Here is an 18,027-nt window from a genome sequence, read left to right as displayed (position 1 = left end):
AAAAATCATAATACCCATATAATGCAAAAAAGAACGAGCGCAACTAAATATAATAATGGTAAACTATGAATGATAACTATAGCTACAGCAGGCCAGAACCGGCTACGTACTTATAGGGTATTTTAACTCCTAGCCGAACATTAATGTTGTATGTGAAAGCAGACCTAAGATACGCTAAGCAGCCATATAAATAAACCATACAGTTTCATCGGAAGGGAAAAAATATAGGCCGGCAAGTACCACATGTATATTTGCAAACCAGGTATATTTGAGTATTAATCATATAAAATATCCATACTACAATATAAATGTAAAAAGGAGGTCACATTACTTCAACAAAAAGTTTCACGTTAAACAATTTGAAAGTATTAACTTTCTCAACCGTTTGGATGGCGATGGCCTATGAACACTGGAACTGTGTATATATAAAAAAACAATGTATTCTTTATGTTTATTAAGCGTTCGGTATACAAATTGCTAAAAAATTAAATCAAAATCAAATATTTAAAAAACGAATGGAGATCCCTTTTCTGGCAACACCCGCCCATGTTGTATAATTTGTATGGTCGATAAACCAAGTTAATAACATACATACATATATACTTATATACGTACATATATATTTAAATGTATGCTCATAACAGAAGGAAAACACTTAAACAATATTCATAAAATGTAACTAAAAAGATTAGAAAAGACTCAAGCACAATAAAAAAGATTTTCATTTAACATCCAGCTTCAAAAAATAATTTACCAAAAATGTTACTCAAATTTATTTAAAATTAAAAAAGTTATGACACTGTGAAAGAGAAAGACCCCTGCATGACACCTGGCTATACGAATTACCATATTTAAACGTCTAAACGAATTCAAAACTAAATTATAACTTAACAAAAATGTATTTGGAACTCAATAAAATGAACTTGTTAAGAATTATGCCAACAAAGGTTGAGTGTATTTTGTTTTTATTTCAAACGACTTTTAGCCTACGACTTAATGATTAGTTTTATTGATTTGTACAGAACCCGAAACATTTGGGATGGGATGTCGCTTCTCTCCCAACTCCCAGCAAACATGGCGGTGACTAAGGCTAACAACAAAAATATATAAAATAAATATGGTTCATATAATTAGGAAACAAACTATAATCACATGAGTGCTACGGTGTAAAATATGGAAGAATGCAGGCGGGATCAAAATAGGTTCGATGTTGGTTCGAAATGGAATACAAATAAGGTTAAATTGATTTTGTTTCCAAGCTATTAAAGTTTATTTTGAACCGCTTTGAATTCGTCTGCATTCTTCCATCACTATGCAGAGCAAAAGGCAACGAAACAAATGAAAATTAAGGATTTTCATTATCGCCGTACTCCCTGGTACTCGCCATTGGAACGCCCCTTGCCGGGGAACCCACGAGCAAAGGGCGCTTTTGCATTGGTGGTAACATAGTAATTTCCTCGGGCTCTGAAAAGTAATAATACAATTACTAGAAAGATACTTAGGGTGGCATGGCTCAGTACTCACTTATGTGAGCAGTGCTCGCCCATTAGGACGTAATCGGAATCCTTGGGCTCGCACCAGCCTATCAGGTAGGTAAACAAGTTGGGGCAGGGACCCGCATAGAAGCCAAGAGTCGATGTTATAGACTCTATAAAATAGGGAGTGACTTTGGTGTGGTCGCAGGCCAAGGTTTCTGGAAAACCAATGAAACAGAATTGAATGTGAGGAAAGTACGGATGAACCATTAGTCTTTGATATCGCCATATTGGGACAAATATCAAGCTGAGATTCGATTCGATACGGGCATATGTAAATCCGTAATGGAAAGTGTATGGGAAGTACTCACGAAACAGTGTGGCAGAGCCTACACAGGCCGGCTGCCTGGTGCCGCCATTCACATAGAAGTCCGCGTGTCCACTGGAATGCCATTGACCGAGTATCCCCGCTCCAGTGTGCACAACATCCACAAAGTTGGCATCGGTCGTATCCAGATCCCTGGAGTTGTTGGCCCCTGCGTAGAAGAATATCGTTGGATCCAGGGCAGTGATGCGTCCTAACTTTCCCTCCTCGGGCTTCAGATAGTTGGCCACCAGGCCAGCTATATGGGCACCCACGCTATAACCGATGAAGTGGAGGTCATCTGGCTGGACCCCGCGCGGATGTCGGGCGAGGTACTTGACCAACTGGGAGATGCAGAGGCTGCCGAAGCGGGGCGCCCAGTCCATCTGGCTGAGGCAGGGCTCCTTCACCGCGTCGGCATAGTCCACGATGATGATGTTGTAGTCGCCCACGCTGAAGTAGGCCTCCCGCAAGTCAGGACTGGGACTCAGGTCACGACCTCCTCCGAAGCCGTGAATGATTATCTTCGTAGGGTGCCGGGGATTGAAGTGAGTGTAGTAAAGGGCGTTGGCATCGAGCACATCGATAAACTCCGGCTGCTCCTGGGTGCGGCGCGTGTACAGATAGAATTTAATTTTCGGATGCGGACAGCGGTACGGCTTCTGCAGGCAGGATTCCGTCACATAGACTTGGGTTTGGTTTTGTCCCGCCGCCACCGCCGCGGCCACAACGCCAGCATTTTGAGTAGCTGTGAGGATATGAGATGGGAGAAATAAAGTTGAAGTTGAAGTTGAATCTGATGTGGATGTTGGTAAACGGGTTTCACTGTTCGTTTCAGCTAGCTTTGGTATTACACTTAATTACATAAGCCGCTGGCTGCGACATTGAATGTTTGCAATTTGGCACGCTGCAAATGTCATGCGATTGCGTTTCTGCTGCAGTTGCAGTTTGAGTTGCAGTGGCACGAGCAATGCATGCCATACAACTGCTGCGCGGGCTGACAGCAGAAAGTAAAAGTCAGCCAAGTCAGCCTAGTCAGCCAGTTGGACAAAAACGGAAGTGACGATGCCATTGCCTGATGCCTGTTGCTCTTTGTTTGCGTTTGCTGTTTGCGTTTGCTGGGTTTATTTTTGAAAAAACGTGCTGCCCATGATATAACTGGAGCTGCCGACGGGATACGGAATGAATATGCGCAATTTATGCGGCTGATTCATGGCGGGTCATAAGGAAAACCCATTCCAGGTGGGCTTATCTGGTAGTGGGAGACATTGTCGGCGGACAGATGTGCGCTTTATGGTTCGCAATCTTTCCATACATATATTGCGAATCAAGATTATACATATCATGTACGCAGGTACATTTTAATGTAATAGTTCTAATGAAGTACGAGTATATGTACGCTTTCTATATAGCATACCCAATTAAATGAAGTTACTATATATAGTACAAATGATTTTTTCAATCAAAATGCCTTATTACTGAGTAGAAAGCGTCCCAATAAGAATAAGCAATTTATATACATATGTATATAACATTGCAAAATTATTAACACAATAAGTTATTTTAATCCCATGTTCAGGTAAATATTTAGCTTAACTCAAATATGATTTCGAATGAACTCTAAGCCCCGAACTAGTTCCCATGTGGAGCACCTGAGTGTGAGCCTCCACCTCAGCTCACGGCATGCGTAAGAAGGCCCAGCAATGTGCATTGCATTCAAATGGCCACATTAAAAATCTAACGAAATTGTTGGAGAATCGACCTTCAGCAGCTGGCGCCGCTGGCTCAGTGGGCGGCAGGCAATGGCAATTGGCACACTTGTGGTTCGAGTACCAGTACCCGTACATAAGCAGATAACCAAGAGGTAGAGCCAGGCCATGCAACCGGTCTTTTAGACTGTTACAGATGCAGAGTCTTGCTGCTTGGCTGAGCACTGGAAAGACCCGAACATATCATTGCTGCCATATAGGGCACATACCCCATAGACACAGTGAGTGAGCCGGCGAGTTGTTGTTACCATTTCACTTCGATTTCATTTTCGATGACATGTTTTTGTGCATGGCTGACAAACAGCCGGATAGATGAATTTAGCATGCAATAGGCGGTGGGTTTACATCAGAGGCCTCAGCATAAATCCACTCAACCGCCCACCTCCGAAATCCACCCCATTTCAATTAGCAATGGTCGGTACTGCGGTCGTGGTCATGCCTCAATTGTCTTCAACTTCTCTGTTTTCATTTGCTTTTCACAATCGCCCATCTGCAGCTTCGTGAGCTGCTTTGACCGTGTTATGTAAGCCAAAAAGCCACTTCACTGCGTTTTCTTCCCCCATCCTAACCATTTCTGTCCTTTTTCCATTTTAAAATTACGCATTGCAATTAAATGACTTTTTTGGGTTTTTTGTATATCCATTGTTTGGAGAAAACTCGTGTGAAAATCATGGAAGTTGTATTGCAATTGGGTTGGGATTGTGGTCGGGGGTGCCCAACTAACACAAATCAAAGCAATGCCAAAACGGAAGCCGGCTCCAAAGGCGGAAGACGAAAACCCAAACACGAACTCCTCATCGTCCGCTAAGTGAAAGATGATTTTTGTTTGGTTTGGGGCTCGTCTCTGGGTTTCTCTCTCTTTTCACTGGTTTGCTGATAGGTTTTTTTATACTTTGCTTGTACCATGAGTCATATGTATTGTTTGGCTTTGAGTGTTTTTGTTGGCCAGTTGGCTTGAAATCGAAACTGATATTCGGATTTGTGTGTCATAACCTTAAGACTTTAAATTGGTTGCACATACTGAGCAATAATTATGTTTCAGAAATCAATCAGGCTAGTCAAATTCTTGAAAAATTGGCTATCTTTGAATTATACTTTGACATCTTTGACCTACTTTATAATTATGGCTAGTGTGTTCATTAACCTGCAATCTTGACTAATTATTGCCCCAGCATTAACCTGCCTAAAATCCTTCATCCCTCTGCCCCCTGGCCATGGCTCCACGTCACAGTTCGGCAATAACACGCACTCCGGCAATGCGCATACCCCCCATTAGTCGGCCCCAGCGAGACCCTTGACTGCCAGGGCTGGGAATGTACAGCGATGACACCTTCATCAGCAGCAATATAACTTGGTTGAGTAGTAAATATTGCAACAGCAGTGAAACAGAAACAAACAGCCCCGAAGAGTGTCAAGGTGCAGTGCACAAATACAGAGTATTCATAAATATGAATATAAATTAAAGCCACGAATTATGAGAAATTCCAGAGCATTCAGCATAAGCGATAGCCATCACAATTAATGAAATTGTCTAGCGAGAGGCAAGAGATGCCCAGAGTCAAGCCGTAATAAAGCCGTGATAAACCAAAGGCAGAGACAGCATTTGTATGCGGAATGAACCATGTCAAAATATGCGTGGCCAATATCAATGGCTGGCAAAGACAATAAAAACTTTCAAGTAGTTGTCAGAGCAACAACATTACAAGTGCTTATAAAAAGAGCTTTGAAAATATTTATGCTTTTATATAAACAATATATGAAGCAAGGTCAACAGGGGATGACTCCAGAGAAAACCAAAAGAAACGCATAAGTATTGTGCAACTACTCGTATTTAAAAATGAAATTTATGCCGTCTGTTTAGGCAGTTGACGCAAATTTGAAGTGTCAACAGCCACAGCCAGAGCAGACACAGCCGCCACAGCAGCTAACCGCCAACGGCCAACAAATCTACAATGACAGGCCCAAAAGAAAGGCCAGGCACAAACCAATTCAGGCATGGCCAAAAAATATAGGTTCCAACCAGCATCAGGGCGAAAGTAAAAGTTTAACGTAAATGTCTCTCTCTTTTGGGTATTTTTTCTTTCAGTTTCAGTTTCATTTCAGTTTCTTTTTAGCACATACGAACCGGCGAACTCCAAACGGGCGAATGTAGCACTAATCAGGAAGACGAACTGCAGCAAACCAGATGAACCCAAAAATGCTCTTGGTTTCATCAAAAAGTTGAACTGCATTTTTGTGGCTTGTTGTTTCTTGTTGTTTTTTTTTTGCAAACTCTTAATTATTCACTTTGCGTTTGGGTTACTTGAAACTGGAATTTGATTATATAACCGAACTAAGCCGCGATGCAGCTCTTTACAGGCCATGGGTCAAGGTCTGCAGTGTGTTTTCTTAGCTAACCAAAGGTGTACACTCTTTCATAGGCACCAGCTTGAGAGCTGGTCATTGGACTCGATTTCGATTTCAGTGCACAACGAGACGACCAAGCTGGCGGGGCATTATTCCGGCTGCCCCAGCAAAAACTAATTCAATTTTTTCTTCACTTCTTTTATATTTTTTGCGGGCACGCGCGGGTGTTTCAAAAGCGATGGGAATATTATGTGGGTAGGGTTTCGCGGAATCCGTGCGTGTGCGCTCGGTTGGAGCTCTCTCGAGCGATTGCAGCTTGAGTTCGCGTCTTCAGTCTTTTGTCTTGGAGCTTTCCCCAAAATAAGTTGGCCGAAGCTCGCTCTTGAATGAAAGCTTTTTTTCTGGTATTTTTAACGCTTTTTTATTGCAAGCTGTGAAAGTGAACTGTGAAGCTCTGCCACATCCATTTCCACATCCACCAGCGGACCCTTAGCAAAGGGGGAAACCTCATGGGTTGTGAGGAAATACGATCCGATAGATCTGATAGAAATGAAACCCCGAGATAAGAGAAAATTAAAAGGGTAAAATATTGAAGAAGTTATCCACATACTTCTCCGAGACAAAGTATCCCATCTGGCTGTTGGGCATGCCCGAGTACTGGTTGCAGCGCTGGGAGAAGAAGTCGAACCACCCGCCGCACTGCTGGGCCCAAAACCCCCTGCTGGTGGTGAGGGACTCCGCGTAGTAGACGGCCGCACGATAGTGATTGCAGTTGTAGAAGCGCCAGAAGCTCACGTAGCTGCAGCCCCGCTGGTTCAGCTGATCCAGGTTGGGGTAGAAGTCAGCATGCCCCATCGGAGGCAGCATGGAGAAGAAGAAGGGATCGGTGTGAATGATGTCCACAAAGTCAGCGTCGCTGCGATCCAGCTTCTGCCGCAGTGAGGACTGCATCATGAAGCCAGGTCCAGCGGGGTCCAGGCCAGTGATCCTAGCCAGGGGCTCATCTACATAGTTGGCAACCAATCCTGCCACCTGAGCCCCCAGACTGAAACCAATCAAGTGTATGTCCTCCCGCTTGCAGATGCCAGCCGTCAAGAGATTGCCAATTAACTGAGCCAGGCACTCGGACACAATGGGAGCATTGGTAACAGCCCAGGGAAAGTAGCAGGGCATACGAACCAGACTCCCATACTCCACCGAAATCACATTTACGGGCTGGGTTCGGAGCAGGACATCACGCACCTCTAGATTGGGAGTCAGATTCCGACTGCCGATGAATCCGTGTATGAGTATTTTTAGAGGTAGGCTGGGCCTAAAGAGTTCCACCTGCGGATCGAGAGGATCTACTTCCACGGGTCGATCACGAGTGTAGCTGAGAACGGTCTGCGTTGAGTATGATTCCTCCAATAAGAAATCGCAACTCACTTTGTGTAGAGCCAAAAGGTAACGCGAGGATTTGGGCACTTGTTCTCCGCAAAGATGCAAAGTTCGGGCAATAGGCCACGCAGCTCCATCTCTGCTCTAGTGTATCCAAAGAGTAGAAATACCAGCAGGAGGTGGCTCCCATTCCATCGATATTCGCTCATTGCAAGTGTCTAAACTGCTCTACGACTTTGTTCTAACGCAAATTCTATTAAATTTGCCAAGCTTAACATTGAAAATTGCATGGGAAATGAGGGCCCATATAATGTGCAGGTACGCTGATAAAAGAGTCAAGGTTTCCAGAGAGGGTTAGGGTTAGCCAGTAGGCTAAGGTCGGAGCTGGTGCTAGGCTGGATTCGGTTTGGTTGGAGCTTTGTGCGGGCATTAGAAGCTGACATTGAAATTCGAAGAACGTGTTAGATTAACGAAATACATTGAGAATATACCTGCCTAGCTATCCACAAGTTCAGAAAATAGAAAAAGAAACTGCTATACTCGTAGGTTTCTACCAATTGTTTTAAATAACTTATATTAAACATTATTGGAGCTAACTTAAGTAATCACAAATAACTCTATGACAAAGGTTCGTCTTCTGCTTGATCCATCCAGACCAGTTGTTTCTCTAGATCATCCACATCTGTCTTCAGATGTTTCTCGGGATCCTCCAACTCGAGGAAGGCCTCCAAAAGCTGTGGCTCAAAGTCATGCTCGAGTTCATTGGACTCGGGACTCAGCCGAAACTTGGCCAGGTGTCTGCTGTTGTCCACGTCCTCCATTTTTCCCAGTGCATAGGGCGTATCGTTGGCTGTCTTAAGGAAGAAAGATCCCTTCACGTCATCCGCGACGTGGTAGCCCATCAGGGCCTGGGGGGCGCGGGTAGAGCAGAGTCCGATGAGGTGGACCAACCAACTGGAGCACTGGCGACCCCAGAAGCCTACGGTGGAGTTAATGGATTCGGCATAAAAGCGGGGAGCCCTCTCGTGATTGCAGCTCCCGGGATCGTTGGGGTTCTCCTCCATGCAGCCCGGCTGCTGTGGTCCGAAGTTGGGGTAGAAGTCCACATGGCCCATTGAACGGAGCATTCCTCGACCCAGAACATCCGAGTGGATTACATCCACGAACTCTGCGTCGCCAGCATCTAAGCGTCGCGCATCACTGCCAAGGATAAACAGTGGCTTGGCCGGGTCCAGTCCCGTAATCCGCTTCAATTTTCGCTTCAGATGATTTGTGGTCTGACCCGCCACCTGGCCGCCAAGACTGAAGCCAATCAGGTGGATCATCTCATTCTGAACTATGCTCCGGTCCACCAGGTTGTTGATGAGCTGCGCCAGACATTTGCTCACTAGGGGAACGTTTTGCACCGCCTGGACATAGCAGGGATAGCGCACCAAGGGTCCATAGTCAATGGAGATCACATAGACATCTTCGTGGTCGAGCAGCACTGGCCGAATGAAGGTATTCGGGGCAAAGTCCCGATAGCCCGTGTATCCATGGATGAGTATCTTAAGAGGGCGCGGGGGCTGAAAATCCCAGGGATTGAGATTGAGAGGATCCAGTTGGATGGGGTTATTCCGAGTGGAGCTGAAGTATAAATCTCTGAGTGAGTGCAGAAGCAGAGTCAGTGACAGCCACTTACTTGGAGTAAAGCCAAAAGGTAACATTTTTATTGGGACACTCTCCACGCATCACAAAGCATGCCGGGTCGAACAGTCCGAGCAGAGGATTGCCTGTCACCAGCCAGGCGAATGCTGTTTAAGGAATTCCAATGAATGGTGGCTCATCCGATCGCCCGATTCCTTTACTTACCCAGCAGGGAGAGCCACGACATAAGCTGCATTGCGGCAAAATTTCTAAGACAGACTGTGTTCCGGCCATTGAAAGTTGCTGCTTTTTAAGGTCTGGCGGTTATCTAAGGCCGCGATCTGGCAAGAGCCAATTGATTCCGGCGGCGGCATATACAAGCACCCACACAGGTGCCAAAGCCACTCCAACCACCAACGACGACAGCAGGCGTGTGCCGACCCAACTACCCAAATTGGTGTCAAATAAGAACGAAAGTAGTCGGAGCTCATGTGTATCGTGAGACGCTTCCATTTGAAAATAGAATAAAAAAATTGTCTTGTTGGTATGATCTATCCACGAGCTAAGATCCAGCTTTTGAAATAATTTGCATATAATAATTAAGCAAGGATGTTTCGCAAAGATGGAAAGTTAATTAGGAAGACAATTTACAATTGGGCATGGCCTGAAAATTTTACAATAACTGAAGTAAATCGAAATATTTATGAGTTAGTTAAACAATATTTCTTTTCCTTACTTTTCACAAAAGAATCAATGATTCGCTCAAATCTAAAGTTTATGCTTCTTTATTTTTCAGTTGCTTTAAGCAATAAATTACGGAGTCGATAGTGTCCCATAGTGTTTTTAAAATAGTTTTTTATTATTTTTAATTTGTTAACAGATCTTTCAGCTTCTGCAGATGTGACTGGAAATATAAAAAAAGTCTCGCAAAAGGCTCGTAAACAGACCGTTTGCGAGCTTTCATATATGTATGACACAAATATTATATTTCGTTCTTTTCCAAACGTTTGTCGGGCAGAGTCTCGTAGTTGATTCGTGACCGATATCATAAAAATAAAATTATTGATAAAATTCGCCTTGTAGAAATCTTTTCAGATAACTGTCGGCTTCAAGGGTATGAAAAGCATTGTTCATAAAATAAATGATTTTGAGTAAATTCGTAAAGTAAATAGTATCAGCAGATTCAATTCAATTGATATTTCTATGATAAGAAAGAAATCATCTAGTAGCACTAACATCAAACTTAACAGAACTTGTGACATAGCTAACAGCTTGTGACAGCTATTAGTTTTTAGTATTTTTTAAATATTATTTTCCAGTATTTTTTAAGACGCGTTTGTCCATAAATACATATGTTGTTGATGTGTAGCAAATGTGTAGTTATCGTGTAGTTCTTATGTCAGATAAAATTACATATTTGTTTACTTTTTGATTACCCTTATTTCTTTGAAATCATTTGCCAATCTTGTAGAAAACTGATTTCTGAATGTAATAGCATTATTTTTTCAGTGCTGCGGGTCTAGGCTAGCTAATAATATAAAACCGCATATCAAAATCGAGGTATATGAACGCATTTTGTCGTGTCCGTCAGTATATTTACGGTATATTTTGATATTGACGGTGTATATTTCGGTATATTTTATAATGACTAGAAATTTAATTTAATTAAATAAAACCTGTGTTTTGAACAGCGTTTGGAACGTAAAAACATACAAAAACCAAAGAAACGGGAAGCGACAAACATGGGACACTTCGAGCAGGGGTGCATTCCACCCGGCACCACGACCCAACAACTGTTTGCAAAAATGATAAGTAAAACTAGATTCATCGCTGATAATAATCAGTGCTGACAATAACATCTTACATAATGGCCAAACGCCAAACATGGGAGCACATGCGACAGGTCTTTGCCCAGGCGGTGAATGCTGTACACCCGGAGAAAATATTCGCCGACTTCCACAGTTTCGACTTGCGGCCGCAGCGGATTGAGAACGGAATCTGCATCAAACTGAACGGTGAACATCACGATATTAGTGGGAAAAAATGTCACATAGTGGGATTCGGCAAGGCCGTGCTGGGCATGGCCAGCAAGGTTCATATGGACCTGGGCCAGTACTCTGCCGGCGGCGTTCTTAGTGTGCCTGTGAATACGCTGAAGCTGTTTGGTGAGACCTTCCAACCCATCAGCAAGGGTTTAGCCGTCTACGAGGGAGCACCCAACAATTTGCCAGATGCAACGGCCTTGAGTGCAGCCGAAGCTATCAAGAAGTTGGCCCAGAAGATGACTCCCCAAGATGTGCTCTTTGTGTTCGTGTCAGGAGGCGGATCTGCGTTGCTGCCGTTGCCTAGAGCTCCCCTTAACCTCGCTGACAAGCGAAATATAGCAGACAAGCTGATGAGGCGTGGAGCCAGCATCCAGGAGCTCAACACGGTGCGCATTGCTTGCTCCGACATCAAGGGAGGCCGTTTGGCAGGATTTGCTGGCAATGCGGGACTGCTGGTTACTTTTGTCTTGAGCGATATCATAGGAGATCCCCTGGAGCTGATCGCCTGTGGGCCCACCATTCAACCAGTCAGCGGAGAATCCGCTGTTGCGGTTCTGAAGAGGCACCTGGTGTGGGAAGAGCTCTCTGCGGAAGTTCAAAATGTCTTTGAGGTGTCGGACAAGCGAGATAACCCTTTGCTGCCCAACCACAAAGTCTATGTAGTGGGTAGCAATGTCATAGCTACCTCAACGGCAGCCCAACAGGCTGCAAAATTTGGCTACATTCCCTGCGTCCTAAGCTGTTCTGTGCAGGGTGAGGTGGACCAAGTGGCAGCCGACTATCAGCGTCTGCTGCAGAGCATACAGGAGGCAAAGCAGCATGGCATCTGTGAGGACAAACTGAAGGAGAACTACGCTTTCGGAGAAGATAGCTTCCAGGGATTCAAGGCGGCGTTAGAACAGCACTTGAGCAGTAAGATGCCGTTGTTTCTCATTTGTGGTGGCGAGCCTGTTATCAAGGTTTGTAGAAAGATTTGTAAAATCCAATTTGAATTCATATTAATTTTATGTATGAGTTTTAGGTCACAGGTCAAGGTGTGGGAGGACGCAGTCAGCACTTGGCCTTGCTGATGTCACAGACTCTACATCGCGATGAAACTCTGCATGATTGCACCTTCCTAAGTGCCGGAACAGATGGCATTGACGGACCCACAGATGCGGCTGGCGCCTTTGGAGACAGCAGCGTCATTGTGTCATTTCTGGCCAATCACACTCTGGATGAACTTGCGGAGATCCTGCGCAACTGCGACAGCTACAACTTCTATAGGAATCTCTCGGATGGCAGCTACCACGTACACACTGGCCACACAGGAACCAATGTAATGGATCTACACTTGCTCGTCGTTCCATAGTGGAATGGGATGTATGTGGGGCAATTCGTTAATAGAGCTGCTCTTGAACTGCAGACGGGCAATAATCGTTTAAATTTGTTTTTACGATTTTCGTCTTTAATTTTTTTCTATCAAATTTTACGACTTTTTTCATTAACATTTTTAATATTCACTCAAATTTAAATAGTTTCGAGATATTTATGCTGCGAGACGAGACCCTCCGGAGTGACAGCATAAATGGCAATTAGCTTTCCACTTAGTCATTCCTTTGTTATTTGTTACGAAATCAGCAAGGCATTTAGACATTTTCGGCATAAATTGTCTTGATTATAATTATCCGCTATAGGCAGATGTGATAAATCAATTTGTATGTATGATTATTATAAAGCATAAATATATTTGTGTAATACCCGGGCTCCATTCCTCTCCTTTGTACTGCGTCTCATAAAAATGCGCTGCTAATAAATCATCTTAATTGTTCGAAACGCCAAAGGCAAACAGTAGCAACAGTCGCAGCAGCTCCAGCAGCAACTACAACAATAGCCAGCGATAATTGCAATTAAAAATTTTAATTTATTCGTCTTTATTTTATTTTTAGCATCTAGAAAACTAAAACGCGACGCGCGCCCAGTTGCAATATAGAAATTTTTACTAACTAACACTTTGAATGCATATTTTTACAATTGCATTTATTTCTTGTTTCTATTTCTGCTTCGTTTCTGTTACTGTTTCCCTCTATCTTTCAGCGCATTTCATTGTTTACTGGGAGCTCTGCTGTCTATAGTATTATTATTTTTCCGCGCGTTTGCCACCATTATTAAATAATCACATTCGCCTGTCCCTCTTGTTCCATTTTTTTCTCGATTAGGCTTGTTATTAACCGCACTCGCTTGGACAGACATTAACCGCCAGCGGAGATGACTAAGTTCTGATTCCTTTAAAACTATATTATTCATTGTGATGATGAATGCAAAACAAGATATTATTGTCAATTGCGGAGATGATCTGTGAAGTATAAACCCATTAAAGAATGTCAGATGATATCAGAAGATCTTCGTTAATATATAATCCCATATATAAAGCTCTTTTTGCACAGAGACAGTAAGACTTGTATTTATTTATACTCAATAATTACAGTACAAGACAGGTCCATCGATTTGAAAGTTTGTGGAAAAGTTATTAGATTTGTAAGAAATTCATTATTTATTCGCAATCTTCCTATGTGGGGTTTGAAAATCAGTTGGACTTTTTGATAGTTTGGTTTTTCTTTACCCCTTTATGATCGGACTTGGCTTCCGCAGCTTTTTCTATCCCCTAGTGGATTGTGCCGCGTCCTCTCCCTCTTTCTTATTATCATTTTAGTACCAGGTGGGAACATTGGTGGTAAACATATTCTACTAAGTGTAAATGTAGCTGCCTCATATAAATGTTCCTATTTACAGCACCACCAGCTAGTTTTTTTTTTATATTAACCACCTTTAAAAGATTCATAGCTTGTAGCTCATGGCAGACAAGACACCATATACATATATATGTATGTAGCTTCATAGCAGCCAGCCTTAATAGTTTCATAGATTTCGTAAAAGATGTAGCTATTTATGATCGTTAATTAAGGTAAATTCCCCTCAGAACATTTTAAAATTGATTATCGTAACTTCCTTCGTAAATATTTGATACCCTCCTACAATCAACCTCATCTGTGCTCCGATTTGACTTGCACATTACGAGAACATTAATTAAGCGCTGCCTACTTGTCGGGCAGCTCCGCCCACTCTCAGATCTACATATGCCGATTAGAAACACTTCCGCTTCCGTTTTCTGAAACTTACAGTACACTTACATACTTGCCATCATCATCATCATCATCACCAGCTGCTATATTTAACATTATTATTAGCCAGTGACCAGCATCAACTCCGCTTCATCCTCCCACATGGCTGGAGCAGCAGCAGTCGCAGCTGTGGAATGTCGCGTCAATTTGTCTGGTTGTGCATATGGCATGGCATTAATCTCAGTGTAGAGTATCGTGTGGTACCCATCTTCCCATCGAGTAGCAGCAGCAGCAGGCTAAGGCTGCGACAGCAACAGATACGGCCATGGAGTGCAAGTGACGCGTTGATTTATTAATTAAGCATTGGAGCGCGGCAAGGCGGCAGCTGAGATACCCAGCAACGCGTGGCAACCGAGCCAATGCTGGCGATGATGCTAATGAAGTACTCGCTGGAAATTTTAATTAACGATCCCCGATTCGATCGCCATCGCGATCGCGTTGCCCAGCATAGACTCTTCCATAGAAGTGTTGACTTATGACATCACACCAAAGCCCCAGCCGCCGCAGCATCTGCCTCCCTCCGATCATTGCCAGACAAACTGACGACGCTTATCACAGACACACACGGAGAGCATAGCATACATACATCACATTGAACATTGCGCATACGCCACGTGGCCCCAAAGCGAGCAATTAAACAATGTTCGCACTCTGTAGCGACATCCATAAATTCCGTTCTTCTGTTCTTAATTTGTCTAGACAATGGCAAAGTTCACTGCGAGCAAGTATAATTTGGGCAAAGTTCAATTAGCGCTTTGTGGCATGCCTTAGTTGAGGCTGGGGGCACAAAAGATACAGAAAACTGAATGAGAAGAAAGATCGCAATTTGCATATTGACTAACGCATGAATCATCCAGCAGAGATCTTCAGATGGAATCTCTTAATTTGAAGCACATGCTGGAATAAGATTGTTCAAAAATTTGAGAGTTGCAGTACCACGAACTCTATCCGACAATGAAACTCACAATGGGATCAAGATGCAGGGAAAAACATTAAAGAAAACATTGGTATTTGAGAGCAATGTTTTAGCTTGTACTCGTATGTTTTTCGTAACTGAATTATCCAAAGTTATCCCAAAACGAAACAGAAGGAAAACGAACTAGCAACATAGTACTCTATAGTTAAAAAGGCTTCTCCAATATTAGTTAGACGTTGGTAGCACATGCGGAATGAATCAATTGATAAAATTGATAGGAATCGATACTGGTTCGTATTATTTCCTATGGACAGATTAAAACAAGCTATCCGCCGAATCAAACACTGTTCCCCATAGCTTGCATACGCAATAAATTATAAACAAATGACTATCTTCTTCTTTTGGTTTCATTAAGAGCTATAGGTATATATTTTTGATTTTTTAAACTCCACAGGTGTATAAACTACGGAGTTATAATAATGATCTTGCAGCAGTGAACCATAAACATATTTATGTTCATTAAAACAATTAGGCATGGCCGGGAATGGGGATGGAAATAATAAGTTCACCCTCCCACTTGCCATTTTTCATGGGTAATGATCTGTTCATATGCCGAGTGCTCAGCTTAATGTCAATCTGCTCTTCGCCCGGCTCTGAGCACTAAGTTGGCTGCCTCCTGGCTCGAGACCAGTGCATTAGTGCATTAAAAATAGGTGCGGCAGACTACGGCAGCAAGAGAAGCAGCAATAAAAACAACAGCAAGAAGGGTCTTGGCCACAGACGCTGCGGTGCCGTTGACCAACGTGACTGCAGCCCAGCAGACGACCTCAAGTGGCTGGCATCGCAATCGAGTTGCTGCCTCTGCCTCAACGCTTGGCCACAATAAGCGAGGCTGCTGGTAGCAACAGGCTAGAGCTGTAACGAAGGCAGCATCCACAATCCAGAAGCAGTTCAAGTTTGCGCCGAGGAATTCCTTGCCGCTGAAATAATTAAGCATTGCAACATTGTTTATTGTTGCTGTTGCTGTTGCTGCTGCTGCTGCTGCTGCTGGGTGTTGCAGGCTCGTTTAACAAGGCAGCCAAGTTCTCAACAAGTTCCTCCTCCTGTTCTACAAGTTTTTTCTCTTTTTTTCTGCTACTCCAGCATCAGTGGAGTTGGTGCCACTCAAAGGAATTTCCATTTTATTTACATTTAGAATGTGCCGAACGGACTCGTCGCATGTAAAGCGGGCCAAATCGAAAGCTATTAGAACTTATTTGCATATCAAGCTGGAACATGGAAAATTTAGTGGCAACAATGTTGCTGGTAAGGTAACAATCGTACCAACAATCGTAGAAAATCGGCCAGAGCAATTTCTCTTCTATTTCGTTTATTACCGCATCAAAGTTGTGTAATATAAAGGACCTATATGGGGAGATTTAGAAAATACACCTTTAAAGTAAAGAGTAATAGTAAGCTTTGATAAATAAGGTGCTCCTTGGGAACAATGCAGAATACTATAACAATATTGTTACCTTAATGCAAAGGTAGTAAAATACCCTAGTAAAATACCCATCGATTTTTGAGTACTTTAATAGCATTTAGCTAATTGCTGTGTCCAGCCAAAGTTAAATTATCACTTCCCATGCGCTTTATTTACGGAACTGCTAGTCGCCAAACTACAATTTCCCAGCATTACAATTGTGTGAAAGTGTCAGTGCTGCTGTTACTGCTGCGCCTGGCATAGCCTCCAATCTAGATTGAGTTGGAAAGGAAAAAAAAGCAATACTCGTAACAACAAAAATTTTCCATAACCTCAAAAAAATGCGTCGGCTATTTTTAAAATGCGCAATCTGCGAGATGCGTGCCCATGTCCGTCCGGCTGTCCGTCTGCCCGGCTTTCCGTCCGTCTGCTGATGCCGCCAGCTGTGTGCCAAGACAACGCAGCAGCCTCTCCTCTATCTCCCTGGCCCCTTCACTTACCATGTGTTGTCTGCGTTTATTGATTTATTAGAAAATTCCAATGAACAAGTTTTAATACACGACACAGCGACCGATGGAGTCGATGTTGTCAGCATGCTTGTTGTGCTTTTTCTCCTTGCTGTGGTTGTTGCTATTTTTTCTGTTGTTGCAGCAGCAAAAACAATGTAAGAGCGAGAGAGGGAGGCTGAAAGAGGCATCCAGAGAAGGGGCACGAGTGGCAGCAACTGGGAAAAGTAACAAGTGCAATATTTTAATTACGTTGCAACAACAACAGGACAAACGGCCACAAGATCAGCAAGTTGCAGAATGTTGCATTGATTTGGCTAGCCAGCGCTGCCAGACAGGTGCAAATGTGTGCTTGGCCAACGTTGCGCATGGTTAATGTGGATAAATGTACCTATTGTACCTATGTACCTTTGCTCTTGAATTGTCTACACTTCCCCAATACTGCCACCAATTTACCAATTTCATCAACCATTATTAGTTCTAATTAAAATGGTAACACTTCTTAAATTATTTATCTTTAATAAATAATTTTCCAAATACAATGGTATTATGAGACAAAATAGCGCCCATCCACCAACAGTACACCTCAGGTATCCATCACTCCAAAAACAGTCTGGCAGCGCCAACGTCGATCGGCTCAAAAACCGATCTACTCAACTCCGTCTCTCAGCATTTTGAAATCAACTTAGATTTGCATTAGCAACGCTGCACTCCTGAAGAGCCCGTCCATAGACAAAAATAAACCGAAACAGTTGAGACGGCAGCCGAAAAGTTAAATATGTAACAACTCTGCCAGAGAGACCAAAGAAAGTCGAGCCGAGATCTGTGACTGAGATGGAGACTGCGACTGGGACTGCGACTGAGACGGAGACCGAGACTGAGACTGAGAGAGTTGAAATATTGTAATTGTCTTCAGCTGTCCGACTGACTCTGACTTGTTTGTTATTGTTTCTTGAGCTGGTGTTGTTTTTATTTTTTTT

General features: G+C 43.2%; 4 protein-coding genes and 1 long non-coding RNA gene across 5 annotated transcripts; 1 reads left to right on the top strand and 4 right to left on the bottom strand.

Moving 5' to 3' along the window:
* Positions 1-327: 327 nt before the first annotated feature.
* Positions 328-6,245, bottom strand: LOC111069216 (phospholipase A1 member A). Its single transcript, XM_022359159.2, has 4 exons — positions 5,734-6,245; positions 1,847-2,587; positions 1,525-1,693; positions 328-1,464 (listed from the first exon to the last, which is right to left on the bottom strand). The coding sequence occupies exons 1-4, from the start codon at positions 5,837-5,839 to the stop codon at positions 1,359-1,361; spliced, it is 1,122 nt and encodes a 373-aa protein (XP_022214851.2). The 5' UTR covers positions 5,840-6,245; the 3' UTR covers positions 328-1,358.
* A 119-nt stretch (positions 6,246-6,364) lies between these two features.
* Positions 6,365-7,540, bottom strand: LOC111069208 (pancreatic triacylglycerol lipase). Its single transcript, XM_022359150.2, has 3 exons — positions 7,380-7,540; positions 6,565-7,326; positions 6,365-6,494 (listed from the first exon to the last, which is right to left on the bottom strand). Exons 1-3 carry the CDS (start codon positions 7,538-7,540, stop codon positions 6,365-6,367), a joined length of 1,053 nt encoding a protein of 350 aa, XP_022214842.2.
* A 367-nt stretch (positions 7,541-7,907) lies between these two features.
* On the bottom strand, positions 7,908-9,645 carry LOC111069264 (pancreatic triacylglycerol lipase). Its single transcript, XM_022359243.2, has 3 exons — positions 9,183-9,645; positions 9,013-9,124; positions 7,908-8,957 (listed from the first exon to the last, which is right to left on the bottom strand). The coding sequence occupies exons 1-3, from the start codon at positions 9,211-9,213 to the stop codon at positions 7,949-7,951; spliced, it is 1,152 nt and encodes a 383-aa protein (XP_022214935.2). The 5' UTR covers positions 9,214-9,645; the 3' UTR covers positions 7,908-7,948.
* A 956-nt stretch (positions 9,646-10,601) lies between these two features.
* Positions 10,602-12,746, top strand: LOC111069263 (glycerate kinase). The gene is made up of 2 exons (XM_022359242.2): positions 10,602-11,961; positions 12,024-12,746. The coding sequence occupies exons 1-2, from the start codon at positions 10,825-10,827 to the stop codon at positions 12,351-12,353; spliced, it is 1,467 nt and encodes a 488-aa protein (XP_022214934.2). The 5' UTR covers positions 10,602-10,824; the 3' UTR covers positions 12,354-12,746.
* A 2,786-nt stretch (positions 12,747-15,532) lies between these two features.
* On the bottom strand, positions 15,533-18,019 carry LOC111069242. The gene is made up of 4 exons (XR_002607269.2): positions 17,633-18,019; positions 17,042-17,265; positions 16,594-16,813; positions 15,533-16,483 (listed from the first exon to the last, which is right to left on the bottom strand). It is a non-coding gene; the product is annotated as an uncharacterized LOC111069242 (long non-coding RNA).
* Positions 18,020-18,027: the final 8 nt, after the last annotated feature.

This window comes from Drosophila obscura, unplaced genomic scaffold (genome assembly GCF_018151105.1).
Source record: "Drosophila obscura isolate BZ-5 IFL unplaced genomic scaffold, ASM1815110v1 contig_9, whole genome shotgun sequence".
Lineage (NCBI taxonomy): Eukaryota > Metazoa > Arthropoda > Insecta > Diptera > Drosophilidae > Drosophila > Drosophila obscura.
This window is presented reverse-complemented; position numbering and strand designations above follow the sequence as displayed.

What these genes read in the sequence shown, in the direction of transcription:
- LOC111069216 (XM_022359159.2), bottom strand. Translation starts at nt 5,839, where the DNA reads ATGCAGTTCAACTTTTTGATGAAACCAAGAGCATTTTTGGGTTCATCT. An exon ending in AGGCTCTGCCACACTGTTTC is followed by an intron (nt 1,694 to 1,846) that starts GTGAGTACTTCC and finishes TTGGTTTTCCAG; the next exon opens with AAACCTTGGCCTGCGACCAC. An exon ending in GGCGAGCACTGCTCACATAA is followed by an intron (nt 1,465 to 1,524) that starts GTGAGTACTGAG and finishes ATTACTTTTCAG; the next exon opens with AGCCCGAGGAAATTACTATG.
- LOC111069208 (XM_022359150.2), bottom strand. Translation starts at nt 7,540, where the DNA reads ATGAGCGAATATCGATGGAATGGGAGCCACCTCCTGCTGGTATTTCTA. An exon ending in ACCTTTTGGCTCTACACAAA is followed by an intron (nt 7,327 to 7,379) that starts GTGAGTTGCGAT and finishes GACCGTTCTCAG; the next exon opens with CTACACTCGTGATCGACCCG. An exon ending in GGATACTTTGTCTCGGAGAA is followed by an intron (nt 6,495 to 6,564) that starts GTATGTGGATAA and finishes CATTTCTATCAG; the next exon opens with ATCTATCGGATCGTATTTCC.
- LOC111069264 (XM_022359243.2), bottom strand. Translation starts at nt 9,213, where the DNA reads ATGCAGCTTATGTCGTGGCTCTCCCTGCTGG. An exon ending in GTCGTGGCTCTCCCTGCTGG is followed by an intron (nt 9,125 to 9,182) that starts GTAAGTAAAGGA and finishes TTCCTTAAACAG; the next exon opens with CATTCGCCTGGCTGGTGACA. An exon ending in ACCTTTTGGCTTTACTCCAA is followed by an intron (nt 8,958 to 9,012) that starts GTAAGTGGCTGT and finishes TTTATACTTCAG; the next exon opens with CTCCACTCGGAATAACCCCA.
- LOC111069263 (XM_022359242.2), top strand. Translation starts at nt 10,825, where the DNA reads ATGGCCAAACGCCAAACATGGGAGCACATGCGACAGGTCTTTGCCCAG. An exon ending in GTGGCGAGCCTGTTATCAAG is followed by an intron (nt 11,962 to 12,023) that starts GTTTGTAGAAAG and finishes TATGAGTTTTAG; the next exon opens with GTCACAGGTCAAGGTGTGGG.